The sequence below is a fragment of the Balaenoptera musculus genome, chromosome 8, assembly GCF_009873245.2.
Source record: "Balaenoptera musculus isolate JJ_BM4_2016_0621 chromosome 8, mBalMus1.pri.v3, whole genome shotgun sequence".
Taxonomy (NCBI): Eukaryota; Metazoa; Chordata; class Mammalia; order Artiodactyla; family Balaenopteridae; genus Balaenoptera; species Balaenoptera musculus.
In genome coordinates, this window is record NC_045792.1 from 101,145,125 (window position 1) to 101,168,425 (window position 23,301).

The following is a 23,301-nucleotide window of genomic DNA, read 5'->3' on the forward strand; positions in this document are numbered from 1 at the left end:
TTGTCTGATGTGTCCATTAATATAAGTGAGATATTAAGGTTCCCTACTATTATTGTGTTAGTGTCAATTTCTTCCTTTATGTCTGTTAATATTTGCTTTATATATTCAGGTGCTCCTATGTCTGGGTGCATGTATGTCTACAATTGTTATATCTTCTTATTGGATTGATCCCTTGATCATTATGTAATGTCCTTCTTTGTCTCTTGTTACAGTCTTTGTTTTAAAGTCTGTTTTGTATGATATAAGTATTGCTACCCAGCTTTCTTATGATTTCCATCTGCATGGAATACCTTTTTCCATCCCCTTTCAGTCTGTGTGTGTGTCTTTAGATCTGAAGTGAGTCATATATAGGCAGCATATATATGGGTCTTGTTTTTGTATCCATTCAGGCACTCTATGTCTTTTGATTGGGGCACTTAGTCCATTTACATTTAAAGTAATTATTGATAGGTATGTACTTATTGCCATTTCGTTAGTTGTTTGAGGGTTGTTTTTGTAGTTCTTTTTGTTCCTTTCTTCTTTTGTTCTCTTCCCTTATGATGTGATGACTATCTTTGGTGTTATGTTTGAATTCTTTTCTCTTTTTTGTATATCTATTATAGGTTTTTGGTTTATGGTCACCATAGGTTTATATATAGCAATCTATAAATATACATATGTGGTTATTTTAAGTTGCTGATCTCTTAAGTTCAAATGTATTTTTACTCCCCTCCCCCACAGTTAGTTTTTGACATCATATTTTACAACTTTTTGTTTTGTGTACCCCTTACTTACTTATTGTAGATATAGGTGATTTTACTCTTTGTCTTTTAATTTTCCTACCAGTTTTGTAAGTGGTTGATTTACTACTTTTACTGTATATTTAATTTTACCAATGAGCTTTTTCCTTTCATAATTTTCATGTTTCTAGTTGTGGCCTTTTTTTACTTAGGGAAGTCCCCTTAACATTTCTTCTAGAGCTGGTTTGGTGGTGCTGAATGAACTCTTTTAGCTTCTGCTTGTCTATAAAATTTTTGATTCCCTCATCAAATCTGAATGAAAGCCTTGGCAGGTAGGGTGTTCTTGCTGTAGGTTTTTCCTTTTCATCACTTTAAATATATCATGTCACTCCCTTCTGGACTGCAGAGTTTCTGCTGGAAAAGTCAACTGATAGCCTTATGGGAGTTCTCTTGTACATAACTTGTTATTTTTCCCTTGCTGCTTTTAATATTCTCTGTCTTTAATTTTTGCTATTTTAATTACAATGTGTCTTTTGTGTGGTCCTCTTCAGGTTGATGCTGTTCGGGACTCTCTGGGTGTCCTGGACCTGGATGTCTGTTTTCTTTCCCAGGTCAGGGAAGTTTTCAGCTATAATATTATGTCTCCCAATACATTATCTGTCTCTTTCTCCCTTCCCCTCTGGGACCCTTATAATGCAGATGTTAGTACACTTGATGTCCCAGAGGTCTCTTAAACTGTGCTCACTTTTTTTTTTTCTTTTCAGTTTCAGTGATTTCCACTACTCTTATCTTCCAACTCACTGATCCATTCCTCTGTATCATTTAATCTACTGTTGATTCCTTCTAGTATATTTTTCATTTCAGTTATATTCATCCGTTTGGTTCTTCTTTACATCTTCTAACTCTTTGTTAATCTTCTCACTGTGTTCATCCATTCTTCTCCCAAGTTCCTTGATGATCTTTATGATCATTACCTTGAACTCTTTATCAGGTAGTTTGCCTATCTCCACTTCACTTAATTCTTCTTCTGAGGTCTTAACTTGTTCCTTTGATTGGAACATGCTCCTCTGTTACCTCATTTTGCCCAATTTGCTGCTTTTATTTCTATGTACCTGGTAGGTTCGTTATGTTTCCTGACCTTAGAGAAATGGCCTTTCGTAGGAGATGTCCTATGCATCCCAGCAGTTCACTTCCCTCGGTCACCAGAGCTATATGCTCTAGGGCTGCCCCATATTGTGTGGGCCCTTCTGCTGTGGTGGGGCTGACTAGGCGTAGGTGGCCCAGTAGGCATGGCTGGCCCCTGGTCTGGTTAGTTGCCAGGCTCTGCCTTGTGCAGCGGCTGCCAGCCACTGGTTGGCAAGATCTTCATTTTTTATAAGCTCTATAGGGGGAGGGGGTTCCTATGAACACCCAGGTTTGGCAACCAATGGTTAAAAGGATGTTTGTTTATTTATTCAACTACTAGGTGCTGAGTCCCAGGCATTTACACAGTGCCATGAGTTCAGCTATCTTGGTCCCTCCCCCCAGCATCTGCTTTCCCAGCTCTCACCAGCTCGTCTCAAAGCCAAGTCCTCTACTTATCCACTGGATCCCACTTCCTCTCACCTCCTCAAAGACATAACTTTAAGATTCTTCCCCCTGCCTGCTATATTATCAATTTTTATTTCTCTGCTGGATCATTCCCATTAGAATACAAACATATGGGGCTTCCCTGGTGGCACAGTAGTTGAGAATCTGCCTGCCAATGCTAGGGACACAGGTTCAATCCCTGGTCTGGGAAGATTCCACGTGCCACGGAGCAACTAAGCCCGTGTGCCACAACTACTGAGCCTGCGCCCTACAGCCTGTGAGCCACAGCTACTGAGCCGCGTATCACAACTACTGAAGCCCACGCGCCTAGAGCCCGTGCTCTGCAACAAGAGAAGCCACCGCAATGAGAAGCCTGCACACCACAACAAAGAGTAGCCTCCACTCACTGCAACTAGAGAAAGCCCGTGCACAGCAACGAAGACCCAATGCAGCCAAAAATAAATAAATGAAATAAATTTATTAAAAAAAAAAAAGAATACAAACAGACTTTAATTTTCTCCCATTCTTTAAAAAAACAAAACAAAAACCTCTTGTCTTCCACTGGACAAATTGGGAACAATCTGAACATTGAAAATAATCATTATCCTAACTAATTGTAATATAAAACATAAATGAAAACCTTAAGCCCGTAATGATACTCAAAAACAAGGAAGAAATAAAACAAAACAAAAAACCTCCTTGGTCACTACTATGGCACCTACTCCATAACTATTTACTCTGAAAATACAGGAAAATAATTAAGGTTTATCCAGCCTAATTAAGATGAACTTCAGGGGCTTCCCTGGTGACGCAGTGGTTGAGAATCTGCCTGCCAGTGCAGGGGACACGGGTTCGAGCCCTGGTCTGGGAAGATCCCACATGCCGCGGAGCAACTGGGCCTGTGAGCCACAACTACTGAGCCTGCGCGACTGGAGCCTGTGCTCCGCAACAAGAGAGGCCACGATAATGAGAGGCCTGCGCACCGCGATGAAGAGTGGCCCCCGCTTGCCACAACTAGAGAAAGCCCTGGCACAGAAACGAAGACCCAACACAGCCAAAAATAAATAAATAATAATTTCTAAAAATAAAAAAAGATGAACTTCAGCTCATACAGTTAATAAAGGAAAGCTCTTCTTTACAGAAAAAACACACCCAAATTAGATAAATTGATTCAGACCAGACAAGCATCATAACTGGCTACTAGAATCATTAGGTTAAAGGCTTTTTGGGAACAGGGTATCCCATAATCACTTGCTGACTGCAAAGAAAAAAATGTACTTTTAAAAGGAGAGATTATCTGTTACTACCTTAATCAAATGATCAAACTTGTTCTAGATAATACAGGGTCAATCTGACATTAAATGCCTCCTAATGAGATGTAATTTGTTGATATATATATATATCAGCAAAATAAATATATAGTTATAGTTGATTTTTTTTTGGCCGTGCCACGTGGCTTGCGGGATTTTAGTTCTCCAACGAGGGATCAAACCCAGGCCCTTGGCAGTGAAAGTGCTGAGTCCTAACCACTGGACCACCAGGGAATTCCTACAGTTGATTATATATATGTATGTATATATATATATATATATATATTCCTAGAAGAAGAAAACAGGAAGAGAAAGAGGCAGAAAAAAATCTTGAAGAAATAATGGTCAAATATTCCCTAAACTTTGTGAAAGACATAAATTTACAGATTCAAGAAGCTCAGAGAACCCCAAGCAGCATAAATTCAAAGAAGGGGCTTCCCTGGTGGCGCAGCGGTTAAGAATCCGCCTGTCAATGCAGGGGACACGGGTTCGTGCCCTGGTCCGGGAAGATCCCACATGCCACGGAGCAACTAAGCCCGTGAACCAAAGCTACTGAGCCTGCGCTCTAGAGCCCGTGAGCCACAACTACTGAAGCCCAAGCGCCACAACTACTGAAGCCCATGCGCCTAGAGCCCATGCTCCGCAACAAGAGAAGACACTGCAATGAGAAGCCCGTGCACTGCAACAAAGAGTAGCCCCCACTCTCAGCAACTAGAGAAAACCCATGTGCAGCAGCGAAGACCCAATGCAGCCAAAAATTAAATAAATGAATAAATAAATTTATATTAAAAAAAAGAAAAGTAAAAGAATTTGTCATCAGCAGAACTGCACTACAAAAAGTACTAAGGAAAATTCTCCAGGTTAAAGGGAAGTGATGGAAACTGGATATTCGGGAAGAAATGAAGAGCACTAGAAACAGTAAATACATGAGTAAGTATAAAAGACTATTTTTTCCTCTTAATTTCTTTAAGATAAAAATTATACTATTATATTGTGGAGTTTATAAAGTATGTAGATGCAACAAATACGACAACTAAAGCATAAAAGATGGAGAAGAGGGTTGCAAAGTTCTCACATTTTATATGAAGCTGACTGTGAAAAGTTAATGATGCATATTGTAATCCCTAGAGCAACCACTGGGAAAAAAAAAAAAGCAATGACATATAGCTAAAATACCAACAGACAAATTTAAATGGAATTAAAAATTTTTTTTCCAACTGTTCAAAAGACAGGAAAGAAGGAAGAGAGGAACAAAAAACAGAAGGGAAAAACAGAAAAAAAAAATAGTAAAATGGTAGGCCTAAATCCAACCTTAGCAAAAATTATTAACTATTAATGAACTAAACACTCCAATTAAATTCTCAGCTCTCATCTTGCTTGGCCTATAAGCAAAATTTGTCACAGCTGATTATTCTTTCCCTGAATCATTTTCTTCTCCTGGCTCCTAGGACACCACATTCATTTATTTTTCTTCCTACCTCACAAGCTGTGCTCCTGTTCAGTGCCCTCCCTCAGAACTGAGAACTGAGTCCAGAAATAGCCCTGGGACTCAGTGCTTGATCCTCCTCTTAGAACTCCCTTGGCCTAGTTTCAAAGTCCAATTCTGCCCACTCTTGGCCCAGACCTGTCTCCTCAACTCCTTATATCTATCGGCCTGTTTACTATCTCCACCTAGATGTCTAACAAACAACTGTCCACCTCTTGCTGGACGTGTCCAACACAACTTATTTTGCCCCAAATCTACTCTACCCTGCGTAACCAGCCCGATTTCAAGTGAAGAGCATGAATCCCTTTGATTGCTCACATCAAAAGCCTGGAGTTATCATAAATTCTTTTTCTCTCACGCCCTGCATTCAGTTCATCAAGTAATTGATCCTATTGGTTCTACCTCCAAAATACATCCAGAGTGCAACTACTACTCATACAACCTTGGTCCCAGCTACCATCACCTCTTGCCTAGATTACTGAAAAGGCCTCTGCACCCATCTCCCTGCATCTATCCTAGGTCCTTACAATCTGTTCTGACTACAGCAACCAAATGATTCTTTTAAAATAGAAGTCAGAGGGAATTCCCTAGCAGTTCAGTGGTAAGGACTTGGCGCTTTCACTGCGGTGGCCTGGTTCAATCCCTGGTCAAGGAACTAAGATCCCCGTGGCTAAGAAGCCACGCAGTGCGGCCCAGAAAATAAATAAATAAAGCAGAAATCAGATAGTATAACCGTTCATCAAAACCCTGCAGTGGCTCCCCATGTCACTCAGAGTAAACGCTAAATCCTCACACTGGCTTTAAAAGGCCCCACATGATCTGGTCTCCCATTTCCCTTCTAACCTCACCCAGTACTACTCTCCTTCTCACCTGTCCCCAGATGCAGTGGCTTCTTTGCTGTCCTTTAACTCATCAGACATATTCTTGCCTGAAGGCCTTTACACTGGTTCTTCCCTCTGCCTGGTACTCTTCTCCATATATCCACATGGCAAACTCCCTTACCTTCCCCCTTCTTGGATAGACGTCATCTTCTTAATAGGGCCTCTCTTAATAACCATCCTATTTAAAATTACAACTTGCTCCTCCAAACCTAGAACTCCTGATTAGTTTACCCTACTCTACTTTTATTTATGGATTTATCACTGGGCAAAAATATACACTAGACCATTTACTTATTATGTATATTTTAACTTATCTATCTCCCCTACAACAATGTGTATTCCACAAGGGGAGGGTTCTTTGTCTCTTTCATCCTTGACTGTATCTCCGTAACTGACTGAATGAACGCTAAGTGCCAAAGAGGAGCAGATAAAATGCCTCGTGCAGTAGCAGGGGGCCCCAGGGGAGCAGAGAGGCCTTCCCGTGCGTGGGCTCTGCCTACCTCCCTCCAGTCTTACCCTGTACCTTTCTCTTCCTGTTCATTGCTTTCCAGCTGCACTGGCCTTCTTGATTCTTTTTTAAAAATTTTTTAAAAAATTAATTAATTTATTTGGTTGCGTTGGGTCTTCCTTGCTGCACACAGGCTTTCTCTAGTTGCATCGAGTGGGGGCTATTCTTCGTTGCAGTGCACAGGATTCTCATTGCAGCGGTTTCTCTTGTTGTGGAGCTCGGGCTTTAGGCGCATGGGCTTCAGTAGCTGTGGCACGTGGGCTCAGTAGTTGTGGCTCACGGGCTCTAGAGCGCAGGCTCAGTAGTTGTGGTGCACGTGCTTAGTTGCTCCGCAGCCTGTGGGATCTTCCTGGACCAGGGATCGAACCCGTGTCCCCTGCATTGGCAGGCGGATTCTTAACCACTGTGCCACCAAGGAAGTCCTTTGATTCTTTAATACAGCAAGACTGTCCCATCATAGGGCCTTTGCTCTAGCTGTCCGCACTGCCTAGACAACTCTTACCCTCTCCTTTGCATGGTTGGATCCCTCTTGTAGTTCATGTCTCTGCTTAAATATCAAGTCTTCAGAGCAGCCTTCCCTGCCGCCCAATCTGATATACCTCCTCCATCACTTTCTGAACACCTCATCCGACTTTAATTCTCAGTATAGCCCTTATTAGTACCTGAAAATTTCTTCTCAATTCTTTTTAACAGCTGTTCTCACCCACACTATTAAATTCCATACTACAAAGTAAGCTCCACAAAATAGACTTAACTGTGCTATTCATCACTGTATCCCCAGCACCTAAGACAGTGCTTGACAAGGAACAGGTGCTCAATTAACACTTGTTGAGTGGATGGAGGCAGGTGAACTTGACCCTATGGGTGGACAGGATTCACTCTTCTCTTTCAAAGGGCATCAAGCTGTCCCTGGGGACCTTTAGGATGCCAATCCACAGGGAAGAGAAGGCTCCTGTTTTTGAAGTTAAGGAGAGAAAGAATCTCACCTCTGAATGGTTTCTTCCTGTTCCTTAACCATGTGTGCCAACTGCTGGAAGATGGAGCCCAGCTCAACAATTGTGGACTCAATATTCTGCATGGTGTCTGCCCGGCTCTGGATGTAGGAATCCTTCAGAGGAGAGACAGCATACATGAGCACTGGGAGCTTCTGCAGGGTAGGGCCTGCCTCTTTAGGACCCTCCACTTTGCCATTCCACCCATGGCACATTCCAAACGCTTGCTTGTGACCACAGAGGAAAACAGAGGAGCAACTCCTCCCAAGCTCAGAGCGTGGATACCTGCTCATCAATGAGCTGCAGCTGCTGGCTGGTCCTAGAGTCCATCATGTTAATGGCCACATCCCCAGAGGCTCGAGACTCCGCCCCCAAAACCACAGCACCGCCCCCTGGGGGAAGAAAGAAGACACAGCACTTCTTAGTGGTTAAAAGGTTCAAAGCCCACATGCTCTGGATTTGAATTCCAGCTCTGGCACTTACTAGCCTTGTGACCCTGGACAAGTCATTTAACCTCTCTGAGTCTCAGTTTCCTCACCTGTAAAATGGGGGATAATAATAGTTGCTTTCTCAAAAGGTGGTTGTGAAAATTAAATGACAGAATGGGAATACAACGAGTAAGTGCAAAAAAAATTAGAAACTGTCATTCTTCTGAACATGATTGAATTCACCCCCAACACTGAGAATGCTGGAGACTAGGTGTGGATCATAAATCCCAGCAATCAGGTCTGACCTCTGAGAGACAAAGCCTAGCAACCTCCTTGGCCCTCCATTCTCCTACCAAACCCCTGCCTTTGGAAGATACCAGAACCGGAGTAACTAAGCCTTATCAGGGCTCCCTGTATTGCCTGTGACTTACCTAGGTGGTTGGGGGCAAGGGGCAGGGCTGACACGGGTGCCCGGGAGAACTGCTCCCGCCGGCTCCTCTGCTGCTTCAGGTTCTAGGGTTGGGGAAGAAATGCAAAGGTCCTGAGGCCGCTGGAAAGCGGGCACATTAAAGAGATTTCTCCTGGTGCCCGTGACCCTGTTGCCCTTGCCCTTCCACTTGTCCCCTTCCCACTTCCCTCTGGGGCCCTCACCCCGATTCCTATCCCTCCTACACAGATTCTTCTCACCTCTGTCCTCACTTCTAAAACTGATTTGAAGTCATTGGACATGGAGGCCAGTTTTGACTGAAAGAAAAGGAGAGAGGGTCAGCCAGAGAAGACAACGCCTTCCTCCCTTCTGCCTCTCCCTCTCCCGGGTCCCACCTGCAAGGAGACCACGATGGTGTTGGAATGGGTTTGCAGGTGCCGGCCGCTCTGGCTGCCCTTGGCTCTCACGAAATCTTGAAGCTGGGCGATTTGTTTGTTGAGGCTATTGATGTCCTGGTGAAAGAGCCAACAGAAAAACTGAGTATCAACCATGGGGTCCTCAGCCAGCGTGTCTCCCACATGGACATCTCTGGCAGGGATGGCAGGGTGGACATTATTAGCAGGGGTGATGGTATCTTGGACAGACCGGAAGGGCCTGCTGGGATAGTCCAAGCTCTGGAGTTTGCTCAGGCTCAGTCCCTGCGGGGTAGAGCCAGAAAGAGGTGAAATATGGCCCCGTCCATTCGTAAAGACCTGAGGTGTTTACTCCCTCCACCCTGCTGTCCTACCCCCCACTGTGAGGCCATGCTCATGGCCATAGAACCCTTCAAAAGGCCAAAATCTCAGACCCAGAGCATGCTGAGCAACAAAGCATCTGTGCTGTACTCAGGAGACGGGAAGAGTCAAAGGCACCATGGCTTCCCAGAAGCATCAACGAAATGCTTTTTATATACAGAATTCCTTTTAAAAATTACTATTGCAAAAGAGTGAAAGATGTGACTTGTCTAACGTTATACACGATGAATTAGTAGCACAGCCAGGCTTTCTACACCAGGCCAGTGGATCATCTGCTTCCCAATCCTGCCTGCCAAGGGCCTCGTGAGACAAGGGAGATGAAGGAGGCGGCTGGGAGTGGCAGAGAAAGCTTGCCGCCCCAGGACAGCAAAGTCCAGGGAAGGACCAGAGGAAGAAGGAGGGAGAGGGGGAAGAGTTCAAAAATAGTGAGCTCAAGGAACAGGCTAGGAAAAAAACTAGATTAGGGACTTCCCTGGTGGCACAGTGGTTAAGAATCCACCTCAAGCCCATGCGCCTCAACTACTGAGCCTGCGCTCTAAAGCCTGAGAGCCACAATTACTGAGCCCACAAGCCACAACTACTGAAGCCCGTGCACCTAGAGCCCGTGCTCCGCAACTAGAGAAGCCACCGCAATGAGAAGCCCACGCACTGCAACGAAGAGTAGCCCCTGCTCGCCGCAACTAGAGAAAGTCCGCGTGCAGCAACAAAGACCCAACGCAGCCAAAATATAAATAAATAAATAAAAGTTAAGAAAAAACTAGATTAGGCAACTTCTACAGTCCCTCCAATAGTACCCCCAGGTAGTATCCCTCCAATTAGTACCCTAGCCCCCAAAATTCTCTTGAGACCCCTGGACAATTTCTGCTGCTGGCTGCTCTGTCCCTCTGGAGTTAATGGAGCCTCCTCACAGCCATGTGTCCAAAATTGCGTGCCAGGTTTTTCCCCCATAAAATCTCCTCCCCCAGGAACTTAGAAAATGGCACCACTCCCCACTTAGTCGCCCAAGCTAGAAGCTTCTAAGTCACATACTGACATCTCCTTAACCCAACCTATATGCCACAGCACAACCATAACCTACACTGAGCGTTTACTACATACTCAGCACTTTGTGAACAGAACAGCGGTCTCGGGTTTGATTACTGTGCGCCATGCAACCTGCTAAGCAGCTTACGACTTTCTCTTAACATAGAAAATAACTCTTAATTTCCCCCCCCAGAGCTATTCCCCCTTCCTTCTTTGCCATTTTGGTAAATGGCACCACCGCTCACCAGTTGCTCAGAAAAAAACCTGAAGAAATCTTCCTCAATTCCTCTCTCCTTCCCTTAATCCACAAGGAACCCACAAAGAACCCAGCTGATTCCAACATATACTCTGAATGTGTCCACTCATCTCCTTCTCTAACAGAGCCACCCTAGTCCAAACTGTCCTCTCTCTAAAAATTGCCCAGAGCCTCCTAAGTGATCTTCCTTTTAGAATTTGCCCCCTACAATCCACTTTCTACACAACAACCAGAGTGATCTTCTAAACCAAAAATAGTGCATGTCATTTCCCTGCTTCAAAATCTTCCAAGAGCTTCCCACTAAACTTAGTACACGATCCAAATTCCTTACCTAGCTTACACGGGCTACGTGGTCTCGCCCCACTCACTCCTCTGACCTCACCACCCCCAAAGCCCTCCTTCTCACTGGCTGTGCTGCAGCCACGCTGGCCTGTTTCACAGCCTTTCGCATCAAGGTTGCCCAGGCCTCGGGGCCTTTCCCTTTGCTAGTCCCACTTTCTGGAATGTGCCCCCGTCAGATCTTTGGATGACCAACTTTCTCCTTACCATTCAGGTCTCCGTGTCCCTTCCTCAGCCAAACCATCCTAGATCACCCCATATAAAGTAGGCCCCTACTCTGAGGAACTCACTCACCTCATTTCTTTAATAGGATGTGCCACTACCTGAAACTGTCTCTTCTGTCTGCTTGTATAGTGTCTAGTTCACCCATTCAGCAAGGAAGTTCCCAAGGGCAGGGACTGCATTTATCTTGTTCACTGCTGAAGCCCCAGAACCAGGCAGCCAAAGTCACTCAATAACGTGAGTGATTGAAAAAATAAACTAATAAATCCTCATAACAACCCTGTGAGGTGGGTACTGTTATTATGCCCTTTTTATTTATAAGTGAACTGAAGCTCAGAGTAGTTAGGTAGCTTACCCAAGGGCACACCATAATTGGTGAGCCTGGGATTTGAAGTCTGTCTAAATCCAGTCACTGGTTCTTAAATGCCTATGCAATGATGCCCCAGTAGTTAACGGAACCCTCTCTTTTCTACTCAGCACAGCATCTCCAGAATGTGTCTGCCCTTTGGCCTCTGCCGTAATCATCTTCATACTGGAGGACTGCACAAGCCTAGCCTCTCTGACCGTTCGTGCTCCAGGGTGTTCCTTTTTCCCCCATGGTCATTCAATTTCTCATTTTATTCTTATTACATTGTTCCGGGAAAGAAACAAATAACACTGTTAGAACTGCTATACTAGGGTCTTGCAGACAAAATTGGAATCCAGGTTCTAATCGTCTTTGCAGCCCACACACTTCAGAGTGATTCCACACTCCTTAGCAAGCCCCCATGATGATCTTCACAGACAGCTACCAGTCTACCTTTTCAGCCTCATCTGCTGCCAATCACTCATTCGATCAACAAATACTGAGTACCTAATACACGCCAGACACTGTTACAGGCATATGGGATACATCCATGAACAAACAGAAAGAAAAATCTCTGCTCTTATGGCATTAGCACTTTTTTTTTCCTTTTTTGAGGAAGATGAGGTAAGTGGGAGGAAACAAACAAACATAAGTTAATTATAGAGACCATTAGAATGTAACAAGTGCTATAAAAAAGAAACTAGAGCAACATAAGGGAGATGAGAGTTCGGGGCGCTGGGGTATTAAACAGCATGGTGACAGCAGGCCTCCCTGGGCAGGTGATATCTGAGCAAAAACTTAAACTTTCCCTTTTATAAGACATGCCTCTGCACACACTGTTTCCTTTGTCTGGCATGTTCTTCCACTGCTTCTCCACAAGCCTTGAAACCAGCTCAGATGTCACATCCTCAATAAAATCTTTCCCAGTGTCCCCAGACTATCTCATTCATCTTTTCATAAGATCTTTTCTGTACCACTTGCCTCCTATTCATTGTAAGTGTGAGTTTATGGGGCTGGATACCTCTTCTAGACAATAAGCCCTTGAAGGCAGGTATCTTGCCTTGTAATGTTTGTGTGGCAAGTGCCCAGTGCGGTGCTTTGTACACAGTAGATGATCACTGACACAATGGATGAGTGGGATGTTTGGGGCTGGCTCTAGAAACTTTTCTCTGGGACTCTAGAGCAAGGGAAAATGATGGAAGTGATCCAATTGAAATGCTGGGCTCTCCCGATCGCTAGTCGCTCACCTGTTTGATAATATAAGTTAGCTCCTCAATTTCCACTGCTTTATCATCAAAGAGGGACTTGCGCTTTGCCACTGCAGAGACAAACAAGAAGCCACGACAGGTGAGGTCGAAGACCAGGCTCAGGGAGTATGGTTCCTCCGCCCTCCCAGGTTCACTGCCCCAGTTCTGAAAGGCCCCGGGAACACTCACAGATTGTCAGCTTCTCCAGCTTGGCAAATGTGTTGCTGAGGTCTTTCCCAATGCGCCTGCAAACGAGCATTAATGGGAACACTGCGGGAAGGGAAGGAGAGGGCCTTTCCCACATTAGCACCAGCACAACCAATCCCAGTCCTCACGGCCAAGGTCACCACAGGCAAGGCTACCTCTCCTCAGACACTGGTCATCCCACCACATAACTTCTCTCAACTCACTTGGCCATGAGGGTGAATTCACTGCGCTGCCGGACAGCACGCAGAGCTGGCTTGTTTGTCTGGATTCCATTCTGAAAAGCAACGTCAAGAGGTAAAACTTTAGTTTTCCCTCCCCATTTCCAGCTTTCACTGTTCCTCAGGTGTCTACTAAACTCACCCTCTAACACTAGCGGCATCCTCCACCAGACGGTCCATACAGGTAGACCTGGGTTCAAATCTAGGTGCCACCTCTTACTACATGGGGGGTTTGGGGCAAGTTGCTTAAACCATTCTGAATCTCTACTTCCTCTTCTGTAAAATGAAGACAATCCACACCCCTCTTGTTCTTGCTGAGATTAAAAAACCTAAGGGTTGGGACTTCCCTGGTAGTCCAGTGGATAAGACTCAGCGCTCCCAGTGCAGGGGGCCGGGGTTCGATCCCTGGTCAGGGAACTAGATCCCACATGCCGCAACTAAGAGTCGCATGCCGCAACTAAGACCCAACGCAGCCAAAAACAAATAATAAGATAAATATATAAATTTTAAAAAATTAAAAAAAAAACCTAAGGGTTGTAAATTATTTTAGCCAAATACCAGGTCCATTCTAAGCACTAAATAAATGGTAACTAGTATTACCATTCTATTCCTCCAATCCGGGAATCAGAGAGGATAAACGTAAAACTCATGGAGATCGTACAGAAGAGCAGCTAACAAGAGCTGACCAATAAAAATATTTTAAATTACATTTATTCAGGTTCCACTTGGATTCAGAAAGTCTGGACCAAGACAAATCTAATTTTTAAAAAAGCACTCCAAAGTGGTTTTGATTAGAACTACTTATTTAGAAACCTTCCTTCATTTTACAGATACAAAACCTGGGGTCCAACTAGATTAACTTCTGTGTTGTCACAGAGAAAACGTGGTAAAATTATACTGGAACTAGAATTCAAAGGGCTTGTCTCTGAGCTAAAAGCTCTTTCGAGAACCTGTTTCTTATCCAAACCAAATATACTTGCAGCCACCTCTTGCCCTGAGATATTCCTTCCAGAATACCAACCCTACGCTCAGGGAATTCCTGATTTAATAATAATAAAAAAAAGCCTAGATCCTTGCCTCTAGATTAGCTAGCCCACATCTTCTCTGTTGCTTGGGAGATCCTACCACCCTCCCCAAGATGGACCAGTTCTCCATCGGGCTCCCCCAAGAATTACTTCACACAACGGTGCTAGAGCACCGCCTCTCCCAGGTCTGAGTAAGAGTCGCTCTTGCCTTTCCCACTCCAGGTCCTTACCTGACGGCTCTGCAGGGACTTGCAGGCAGACAGGAACTCCTGGGTCCGATCCCGGCAGGACATGGTGTCGGGAGGGGGAGGGACCAGGGCCACTGGGGGGGGCAGAGGGGCGATGTCGCTGCTGCTACTGCCAGCAGTTGCAGGGGACAGGACCTGTGTCTTTGAGAGACCCAGGTAGACACCCTGATCCGTGTTCTTAGATCCGTAGCGTTTCCGCGGGATCATTGAGACGCATAACCTTGGACTGTGGTGGAGGGGAGAGTGTCATTCCCCAGGCAGCCTCCTTCCCCACAAATCCCCCCAACCAGCAGATCCTCGGGGCCCCTCTGCACTTGGCACGGACTTTCGCGCCCGAAGCCTCCCGCAGATCCTGGGGCCGAACCGCAGCGGGCAGGATCCCGCTTCTTCTCTGGCCCAAGCCGTCCCGCTCCTCAGACTCTTCTCCCAACTTGGTTCTGGCGGCCAGAGCGCGGGCCGGGCCCTGAAGTAGAGGCAGGGCCAGAGCCAGGTCCTGTGGCTCCGAAGCTCCAGCCCGGCCCGTGCAACTGCCCTAGGCCCTAACTGGGCCCTCTCGTATCCACGGGTTCCTCCGATTCGTCAGGGAGAAACGGTGACGGACCTCCTGAGAGGGACACACTTCGGTGGGCGGAGGGGGGAAATCTCTAGGTGTTTATTAGAAGCAGGAAGTACCACCCTCGATTCGCCTAAGTCCCACCGTCTGGAGGACTGCAACCACTGATTAGCTAAGGCCGACGTCTTTCTCAACAGGGGCTTTCCTGATTGGACGGCGACGTATTCGCTCACTTCGAGCCGGGCCGGCAGGACCTGCCCGCTTGCCCCTGGTTCCCTTCCCCCCAGCCCGCACCGTCCCCGGAAAGAACTGTCCAGAGCAGACACTGCGGTCAGACCCCTCTTAGAGCGTGTCCTACCTCCTCTCTGCCGCCTGGCGCCGCCGCCGCCACCGCCACTGCCACAATCCCTCGGGTCGTCACCGCCTTCTCCCCGGGAACCGAAGCCGCCGAAACCCGACCAAAGACTAGAAGCCGCCACGTCACCCACACGTAACCCCACCCCCGGAGACGAGAGGGCGGTGCCACGCCTTTTCAAGCCCGGCGACCCAAGAGACACGCCCCTCCACCCAAACGCAAATGCAACTCCGCTCTCCCATTGGCTAGGCCGCAACCGTGGCCCCGCCCCCAAGGAACGGGGGCTGCGGGCCCAAGGGGCTGGGCCAGCCTCGGGGGAGGAGCCTTAAAGAGCCCGCAGCACTGGTGGTGCCCGCGCCCTGTGCGCGCAAAGCGAGCCTTGGAGGCAGAAGCTCTCAGGCAGGTACAAGTTAGAAACTTTATTCTCTGGAGGGAGGCTGGGGCGGACTGAGAACAAGGCTGGGGTCACCCCTTCTCCGGCTCCTCCTGGATCCCCTCCCGGTTGCACTCCTGGAACGTACACGCCTGCTTTGGATTCTGGACTGATTGCCTCTTGTTTGACCGCGAGGAGCCCCGACGGCTGAACAGGGAGAGCCGCCGCCACAGCACAGTGATCAGAAGCCTTTCGTGCGACCTGAGATTCCGGTTTTCCGCCGAGTCTGCATCGACCCCTTCTTTGCCTGCGAGGATGCGAGGCCGCTGAGCTCTACCCTCCCCAGTCCAACCTCCGGGTGGTCCATCCCGCACTGCCGGCTCCCTGGGCACCCTTGTGTCTCCGGTCCCACCTTCCTGAACTTCCTCTGACCCGGCCTCCTTGGCCTGCTCATCCGAAGTCTGAAAGTCCTTGCCCATGGCCCCACGCGCGGCCTCCGCACTCGGTTCCACCCACGCCAGCCCGCCTACTCCCGGCGCTGCTTTTGTGACGTCAGATACCCCCCCATCACCCCAGCTCAGGGAGCAGCCTTCACTCTTTCCTTTCTGCCAACACGAAAAGCTCAGGGTCGTGGTGCGTATTAAGCTGTTTATTTACAACGTGAGCACAAGCTCTTCAGGAAGCTGGTGGACCCAGGCCGCTTCTTCTTTCTCTGTCTGGTTTGGAGGGCGCCTTGGGACTGCTCCAAATCGGGGAGTTTCCGCTTGGCAGCTGCCTCCAAGGAAGCCCAGAGTTCATCTGTCTCTGTGTCTTCTGAGGGCACCTTGTTGGGCTCTTGAGGCTCTTGCGGTTCATCCTGGTGAGTGGGAGAAGAGCTTAGGAGTCAGACCCACAGGGAAGGGGAATAATTCCTCCAGGCACCACCCCTTTTACTTCCTGCTCCTGGAAACCATGTCCATCCATGCGCCCATTTCACCCTTGGCAGTAACTCTTCTAGGACTACACTTGGCAGATGGATGGACAGTCCCAGGTCTGAGTTCCAGCTGCTTCCCTTTCCTCTTCACAGGGAAGTCCTCACACCTGTGCCCTTAGCTCCCACATTCCCAGACCCAACTGCTTACCTCCCAGTTATCCCTGCCTGACAGCAGGAGGCAGTTCAGTTGAGATTTGAGGTAAACCTGCAAAAGATGAGGGACCTTAATGGGCCAAGCCTGCAGAAATAGAAACATGAATCCGGGGCACAGGAGGCAGCAGGCTCTCACCTTATGGTCCAGGCCCCGTGGATTCCGGATCCTGTGTACCCTCAAGACTCTGTCCAAGCCACAGGAGGCTAGAAGGGGCTTTGAAGGGTGGCACTGCAACCCTCGGACGCTGCCCGCCAGCCCCTTCAGACAGACCAGTAGGCGCCCTAGAGAAGGCGGTAGGAATCAGTGCTAGCTGGCCAGCCAACAACCATTTATTGAGTGTTTACTGTTCATATCACTTTATGTTTCAACATTTAATCCTCGTTTAACATAACGCTGAGATGGCAATTACCATTAATAGCTCCATTTTTCAGGTGAAGGAACTAAGGCACAGGGAATTGACAAAGTAATCTGTCTAAGGTCACACAGCTTTTGGCAGAACCAGGATTTGAACCCGGGCAATCTGGCACCTGAAAGAGGGCTCAACAGCTCCACTGCACCTTGTCAGAGGGAATCTTGCCCTTCCTCCCCACCCCTTCCCCTCCCGCAAGGCTCCCTAGTCCACTCACCCTGCCGAAGGTCAATTTCTGCCAGCTGCCCATGAGTGTTCCCCACAATCACCGAACTGAGGAGATCAGAGGCACATGGGGTCAGCAGGGACCCCCTGGAGTCCTTCCCAAGCCTCACTTTGCCCTCTAAACACTTACTTGCCCCCAGGAGTGAGGGTCATGGCTGTCAGTGGGTACTCTCCGTAGGTGGCCTCGAGGACCGGCCTGCGCTGGGGGGAGGCTGGATCATAGACACGGACCTGGAGGAAGACTGAGGCATCACCAACAGTACTCTCACTCCACATACCCCCTCTGGCTCCTCCACATCTTCATCCCCTCCTCATACACTGCTTTGTTGACAACCCACTCTTTCAGGGAAACTCTCATTTGAAATGCACCCCTCTTCTCTGTGTGTTGGGGGTAGAGGAGAGACAGCTGCTAAGGAGCATGAACATACAGGGCTGAGGAGAGAGGTACCCCGGCCTGGAGGCGGCAGCATTCCCATGGTCTGCATGCATGAGCACTCCATCCCCCCGTACTCCCCTCTCGGGATGGAAAAGCAAGTCAGTCCAACTGTCACAGTTGCTGAATTTCAAGCAGAGAAAGACGTTAAGTCTGAACAGGGAGGAGAGAGGAAGCCCTCATATGTGTTCTGAGCAGAGGTGTATCACCAATAGCAGACTTCAATGTGCAGGAGCAAAGGAAACAGGGCAAATACAGCCACCCAGGCCTGCCTGGGTCTTAGAACTTCAAATAAGACCAGCTGGGGGCTTCCCTGGTGGCGCAGTGGTTGAGAATCTGCCTGCCGATGCAGGGGACACGGGTTCGAGCCCTGGTCTGGGAAGATCCCACATGCCACGGAGCAACTGGGCCCGTGAGCCACAACTACTGAGCCTGCGCGTCTGGAGCCTGTGCTCCGCAACAAGAAAGGCCGCGACAGTGAGAGGCCTGTGCACCGCGATGAAGAGTGGCCCCCACTTGCCGCAACTAGAGAAAGCCCTCGCACAGAAACGAAGACCCAACACACCCCAAAATAAATAAATTAATTAAAAAAAAAAAAAAAAAAAAAAAAAGACCAGCTGGGAATTCCCTGGCAGTCCAGTGGTTAGGACTCCGTGCTTCCACTGTAGGGGGCACGGGTTTGATCCCTGGTCGGGGAATTAAGATCCCGCATGCAGCGCAGGGCAGTCAAAAAAAGAGAGAGAGAGAGAGAGCCATTGAAAAGATCCCCATGTGGACCTTTCCCGTAAAGCTGAGGAGCTGAGGCCAGTTAGTAGAGGGTCAGGCTTGGGTCCGAAAGCAAATCAGAGGCTGCATCAGGACCAGAACTCAGTTCTCTTGATACCCAGCCCACGTCTTCTCATGACACCTGAACCATGTGATTCTACTATGAAGGGGACACTCCCTTCTTTTCTCTTCCAGGTGGGAGTTAAAGGAAGAATCACAGTTCAGGGAGCTCCTTCCTAGAATGTAGTAGAGAAGGTCACCGGCTCAGCCATTGGGCTGGAACAGACGGGGGAAGTCGTCCCTCTTCTGGGAGCTCAGGGATGGAAGAAGGATGGCAAGCAGGGTGGCTGTGCCGAATGGTGGGGACCGAGCCTGCACAGCAAGGCTGTTTCTCCAGGAGGCTGCTTAAGCCCAGAAAGAGATAGGGGTGGGGTGGTGCCTCACCTGGTGGTACCCTGTACAGGTGACGAGCTTCTGTGACTCAGGGAGGAACTGTATGTCCTGGTCCCAGATGGGAACCCGCAGGTCGAGCCAATCATTCCGTACCTGGTAGGGTGGGTAGACGGGGGACAGGGTTGTGGAGGGCTCAGTGTGCCCCCTCCTCCTGCCTTCTATCATTATCCCCTAAAGCCCAGCTGGTCTCTGACATAGTCAGTGGCCTCAGACTCCCTGGACCTCGGAACCAGCCCCTCCCTGCCCCCCATCACTCACGTTCTTGGCCCTGAACACAGGCTCCTCAGAACCCTGCAGGTCCCACACCTTCAGAGCATTCTCCTTCCCACCTGTGGCAACAATGTGGGGGCGCGCTGGGTCTTGGCGCATCCTACACACCCCAGGGCCCACCCTCAGTTCCAAGAGCTGAAAACAATGGAAGATGAGAGGGGAGATGAGGGTCGGTTCCAGATCCTTACTCCTCCTCCCGCAAAGCCTTCAGTTGGCTCCTACCCTGGGCACCACCTTCCCCAACCATCAGGATCAGGACAGGGGAACCTCACAGGGTCAGAGGATGCCTCCTTGTCATTGTCATGCCAGACTCGAAGAATCCCAGAATCCACACATGTGATGAGTGTGCTGCTGGCAAAGGGAGGATAGAGTTAGGGTTAAAAAAAGGAGCGGGGTTGTTCTCTGGCCTCAGTCGGCCCACCCCTAAATTCATATGAACTAGACGCCCTCCTACCAGCCCTGTTCCTTGTTTAAAAAATATTTATTGGGCTTCCCTGGTGGTGCAGTGGTTAAGAATCTGCCTGCCAATGCAGGGGACACGGGTTCGAGCCCTGGTCTGGGAAGATCCCACATGCCGCGGAGCAACTAAGCCCGTGAGCCACAACTACTGAGCCTGCGCGTCTGGAGCCAGTACAGCAACGGGAGAGGCCACGACAGTGAGAGGCCCGCACATTGCGATGAAGAGTGGCCCCCGCTCGCCGAAACTGCAGAAAGCCCTCGCACAGAAACGAAGACCCAACACAGCCAAAAATAAATAAATAAATAAATTTATTTTAAAATATATATATATATATTTATTTATTTATTTATTTATTTAGTTAGTTAGTTGGTTGCCCCGGGTCTTAGTTGCAGCAGGCGGGCTCCTTAGTTGCAGTCCACAGGCTCTTTAGTTGCGGCATGTGAACTCCCAGTTGAGGCATGCACATGGGATCTAGCTCCCCGACCAGGGATTGAACCCCGGCCTCCTGCACTGGGAGCGTCAAGTCCTATCCACTGCGCCACCAGGGAGGTCCCATACCAGTCCTGTTCCTAAGGAAGCCTCTAGGTTACTCGGGTCTGGGCAGGGCTTGATGGCTGTTATTTAATTCCCTCAACAAGGTAAGGGTTTACCAGTCTCATAAGTGAGGAAACTGAAGCTCTGAGAAATTAAAAGATTTGCCACTCAGCTATAAATGTCAGAACCAGAGCTGGAAATCAAGTCTGATACTCCAAAGCAGAGAGCCTTTGCTATTCCACAGCTACATCTGGGGCACCTGGCCCTGCTGGTCTTTCTGAACCTTGAGTCAGTCACCAGAGGTCAAGATCAGTAGCTCTGAAAGGATTGAAAGGGGACTGTTCTGGATTTAGTGTTTGGCCAAAATCAAACACCAGCTTCTTCTCTCAAGTTCCCTGTTCCGGCTTCCAATCTCTCCCTCAAAGTATGCGTCCCATGAAGCCCAAGCAAGTCCCAGGATCTGTACAGTTCAAGCCTACACTCTTTCTCATATCTGCCCACCCTTCTCAACTCGGTTCAGGCTCTGGGCTTGCCTGGGCTGTGGCAACAGTCTCCCAACAGCCCTCTCTCCAATCCATCCTCCACATTCCTGCAGGCTCATAGCTCTGACCACAGCATTTCCTGCTCAAAAACCAGTAACTCCCCACCACCTACAGAAGTGCAGATCTCTCGGCCTGGCACTTAAAGCCCTTTACCTTTAATCCCAACCTACCTCGCCTATCTCATATTAAAATGCTTCCTCACAAATAATAAAAAAGAAAAACAAAAAAAGGAAAAACGTTTCCTCAGCTTCAACTCTCAAATGCTATTTATCTTCCTTGTGATGTACCCTGTAGCCTCACACCAATCCTTGGCCTCTGCTCAGGCAGGAGCTTCTTTCTAGAATGCCCTTATTCTTTTCTCCACATTTCAAAATTTTACCCATGCTTCAAGGGCCAGTTCAAACTTCTCACCCCCACAGAGCCTTCTACACCTCACCCGTCAGGATTAACATCACCAAACCTACACAGCCTGCTCACAGCCTCTCTCTTCATCTTCGGAAGAAAGCTAGGCCTGCAACCTAGCACTTTCCTATCTTTTACTTTGGGAGCTTCACCACCTTGTTGGTGGTTGTTAGCACCCACTGAAAAACATACTCGAAACTATTAAATGACTTGCTCAGGGTCATCCAAAATGTTATGGAGCCAAAAGAAAAACCGTGGCGGATGCAAACTCTATGAAGGCAGGTACTGTGTCTGGTTGACCTGAAGCCCTTGCATTTCCCCCAATGCCTATATACAACCCAGTAGGTGTTCAGTTAATGTTTGTTATAGGAATGAACGCACTTAGGCAGGACAAAGGTCCCTGTCACACAGACCAGGCTCGTGTCACCTCAAGGTTGATCGCCATTATTCGGCCGTCCTACGGGAAACCTCAATGCTCTCCTACGACCTGAGCGTTTCAGCAAGGGGCTCTCGGTCTTACCCGTCGACCTGGGCGAGGCCTCGGAACATGCCCTCCCCTCCGGGGCAGTGCTCTGACTGACCCTGGAACCTGCCCTCCTCGGTGCTGAAGTGCTTCACTGTCCCATCCGCACAGCCCACCAGGATCTGCGGGCAGAGGAGGGCAGGATGGCGAGGAGAGTGAGGCGGCCGCGCGCGAGGCCCCCCGCTCCGGCTGCCAGCGGCCGCTCACCTGAGTCTCGCCGCCCGCGCCCCAACACAGGGCGCTCACCGCCTCCTCGCGCCGCGGCTGGCCCGACGGCGTGAAGTTCGCCGCTTGTTTGCGCTGAAGGTTCACGCCTGTGGGACACGGACGTTAGTCGCGCCATGTCCCCAAACGGCGACCCCCCTGGTTCCCGAAGCCCGGCCCCGCCACCCACCTTTCAGGATGCCGGTATCGGTGCCGACCCACACATGGTTCCAGCGTGCTGCCGCAGCGGCCATAGCTGAGTCCCGGAGCCCACGGCTCGCACTTCCGGCGCAGCAGCTGCGTCACCAGCCCGCGCGCGGAGTCCGATCGAGTGGAACGCTGTTTTTGGGAGTTTAAAGAGCCGCAAGAGTGAAAAAAAATCCCTTCCGCGCCAGTTGGTTTCGCGTTTACGAAAATGAAACCTGGAGATACTTACTGGTGGAGATCTAAACAGTAACTTGACCATTTTACGCTTCGAGTGAAACGCATCCTAACTGAACCGCGGTGCCGGGTCCAGTCAGCCGTAGCCCGTTTCCCTACCCCAAAGCATCATGTTTCCTGCACCAGACAAGGTAAGAGACCATTTCAGAAACGATTGAAACGCTAGTGCAGCGCAGGGCTTCAACTTCGAGTATGAAAAGAGAAAACGGGGACTTCCCTGGTGGCGCAGTAATCAAGCCTGCCAACGCAGGGGACACAGGTTTGAACCCTACTCCGGGAAAATTCCCACAGGCTGTGGAGCCACTAAACCCGTGTCCAACAATTACTGAGCCTGCGCTCTAGAGCCCGCGTGCAACCACTACGTAAGTCCGCCGCCTAGAGCCGGTGCTCAGCAGCAAGAGAAACCAGCGCAACGCGAAGGCCACGCATCACAGCGAAGAGTAGTTACCGCTCGCAGCAACGGGTGAAAGCCCGCGTGCAGCAATGAAGACCCGAAGCAGCGTAAAAGAAAAATTAAAGAACGAAAAGACAACACGAATTAAGTTGGGGAAAATGAAACCATCTTACGTATTTCCTTTTGGATAAGTAAGGTGGGGCATTATTCTTCTTCACGTTGAGGTTTGGTGATCCTAAAAATCACCACTCACAGTTAAAAAAAAAAAAAAAGGCTCCAGAATTAACAGTACTTCTAAGAACAAGACGCAATTTTTAAAATATAACAAAAAAAAAATCAGAACTACCCCCTTCCTTGAATGACTTATTGAGAACTGTTGTTCCAAGAAATCAAAGCTTCTCGGAAATCTTTGTTTTAAACTACGTCAGTAAAAATAAAGCAACCTACTCTCGCCGGGCCGGTTTGAATCCTCAAGAGAGAAGCTAGCTTGATTTTCCACTCCAGTGCAGAAGTGGCGGTAGGACTTCAGAGAGTAACACTCCCCCAGTGCTCTTGACTTCGTGTTAATGAGGAAACGACACTCTCAGTCTAGC

The 23,301-nt window shown here is 48.7% G+C and overlaps 3 protein-coding genes across 5 annotated transcripts in view; all 3 read right to left on the minus strand.

The window, feature by feature from the left end:
• Positions 1-15,318, minus strand: part of STX5 (syntaxin 5) — a 41,692-nt gene extending 26,374 nt beyond the window's left edge. The window contains exons 1-10 of one of the 3 annotated variants that reach the window (XM_036860094.1): positions 15,157-15,318; positions 14,228-14,319; positions 12,958-13,028; positions 12,737-12,792; positions 12,548-12,618; positions 8,716-8,832; positions 8,581-8,637; positions 8,325-8,406; positions 7,751-7,857; positions 7,460-7,581 (exon numbers count right to left, since the gene is read on the minus strand). In XM_036860094.1, the coding sequence (XP_036715989.1) occupies positions 7,460-7,581; positions 7,751-7,857; positions 8,325-8,406; positions 8,581-8,637; positions 8,716-8,832; positions 12,548-12,618; positions 12,737-12,792; positions 12,958-13,028; positions 14,228-14,290 (746 nt within the window). In that variant the 5' untranslated portion in view covers positions 14,291-14,319; positions 15,157-15,318. Of the gene's footprint in view, positions 1-7,459; positions 7,582-7,750; positions 7,858-8,324; positions 8,407-8,580; positions 8,638-8,715; positions 8,833-12,547; positions 12,619-12,736; positions 12,793-12,957; positions 13,029-14,227 lie in introns of all 3 variants that reach the window. The other 2 variants (XM_036860092.1, XM_036860093.1) reach the window with 2 other exon arrangements.
• Positions 15,319-15,618: 300 nt separating this feature from the next.
• On the minus strand, positions 15,619-16,005 carry LOC118899605 (testis-expressed protein 54-like). The gene has a single exon (XM_036861369.1). It carries the CDS (start codon positions 16,003-16,005, stop codon positions 15,619-15,621), a length of 387 nt encoding a protein of 128 aa, XP_036717264.1.
• Positions 16,006-16,162: 157 nt separating this feature from the next.
• Positions 16,163-22,806, minus strand: WDR74 (WD repeat domain 74). Its single transcript, XM_036862250.1, is given in 13 exon segments — positions 16,163-16,382; positions 16,648-16,704; positions 16,789-16,934; positions 17,280-17,335; positions 17,418-17,518; positions 18,930-19,031; positions 19,197-19,343; positions 19,481-19,556; positions 21,667-21,791; positions 21,877-21,983; positions 22,064-22,097; positions 22,099-22,212; positions 22,310-22,806. Coding segments are annotated over 13 exon segments (1,302 nt in total). The 5' UTR covers positions 22,340-22,806; the 3' UTR covers positions 16,163-16,175.
• Between the last annotated feature and the right edge of the window lie 495 nt (positions 22,807-23,301).

Coding starts and splice junctions, on each gene's coding strand:
- LOC118899605 (XM_036861369.1), bottom strand. CDS start 16,005: ATGGGCAAGGACTTTCAGACTTCGGATGAGCAGGCCAAGGAGGCCGGG.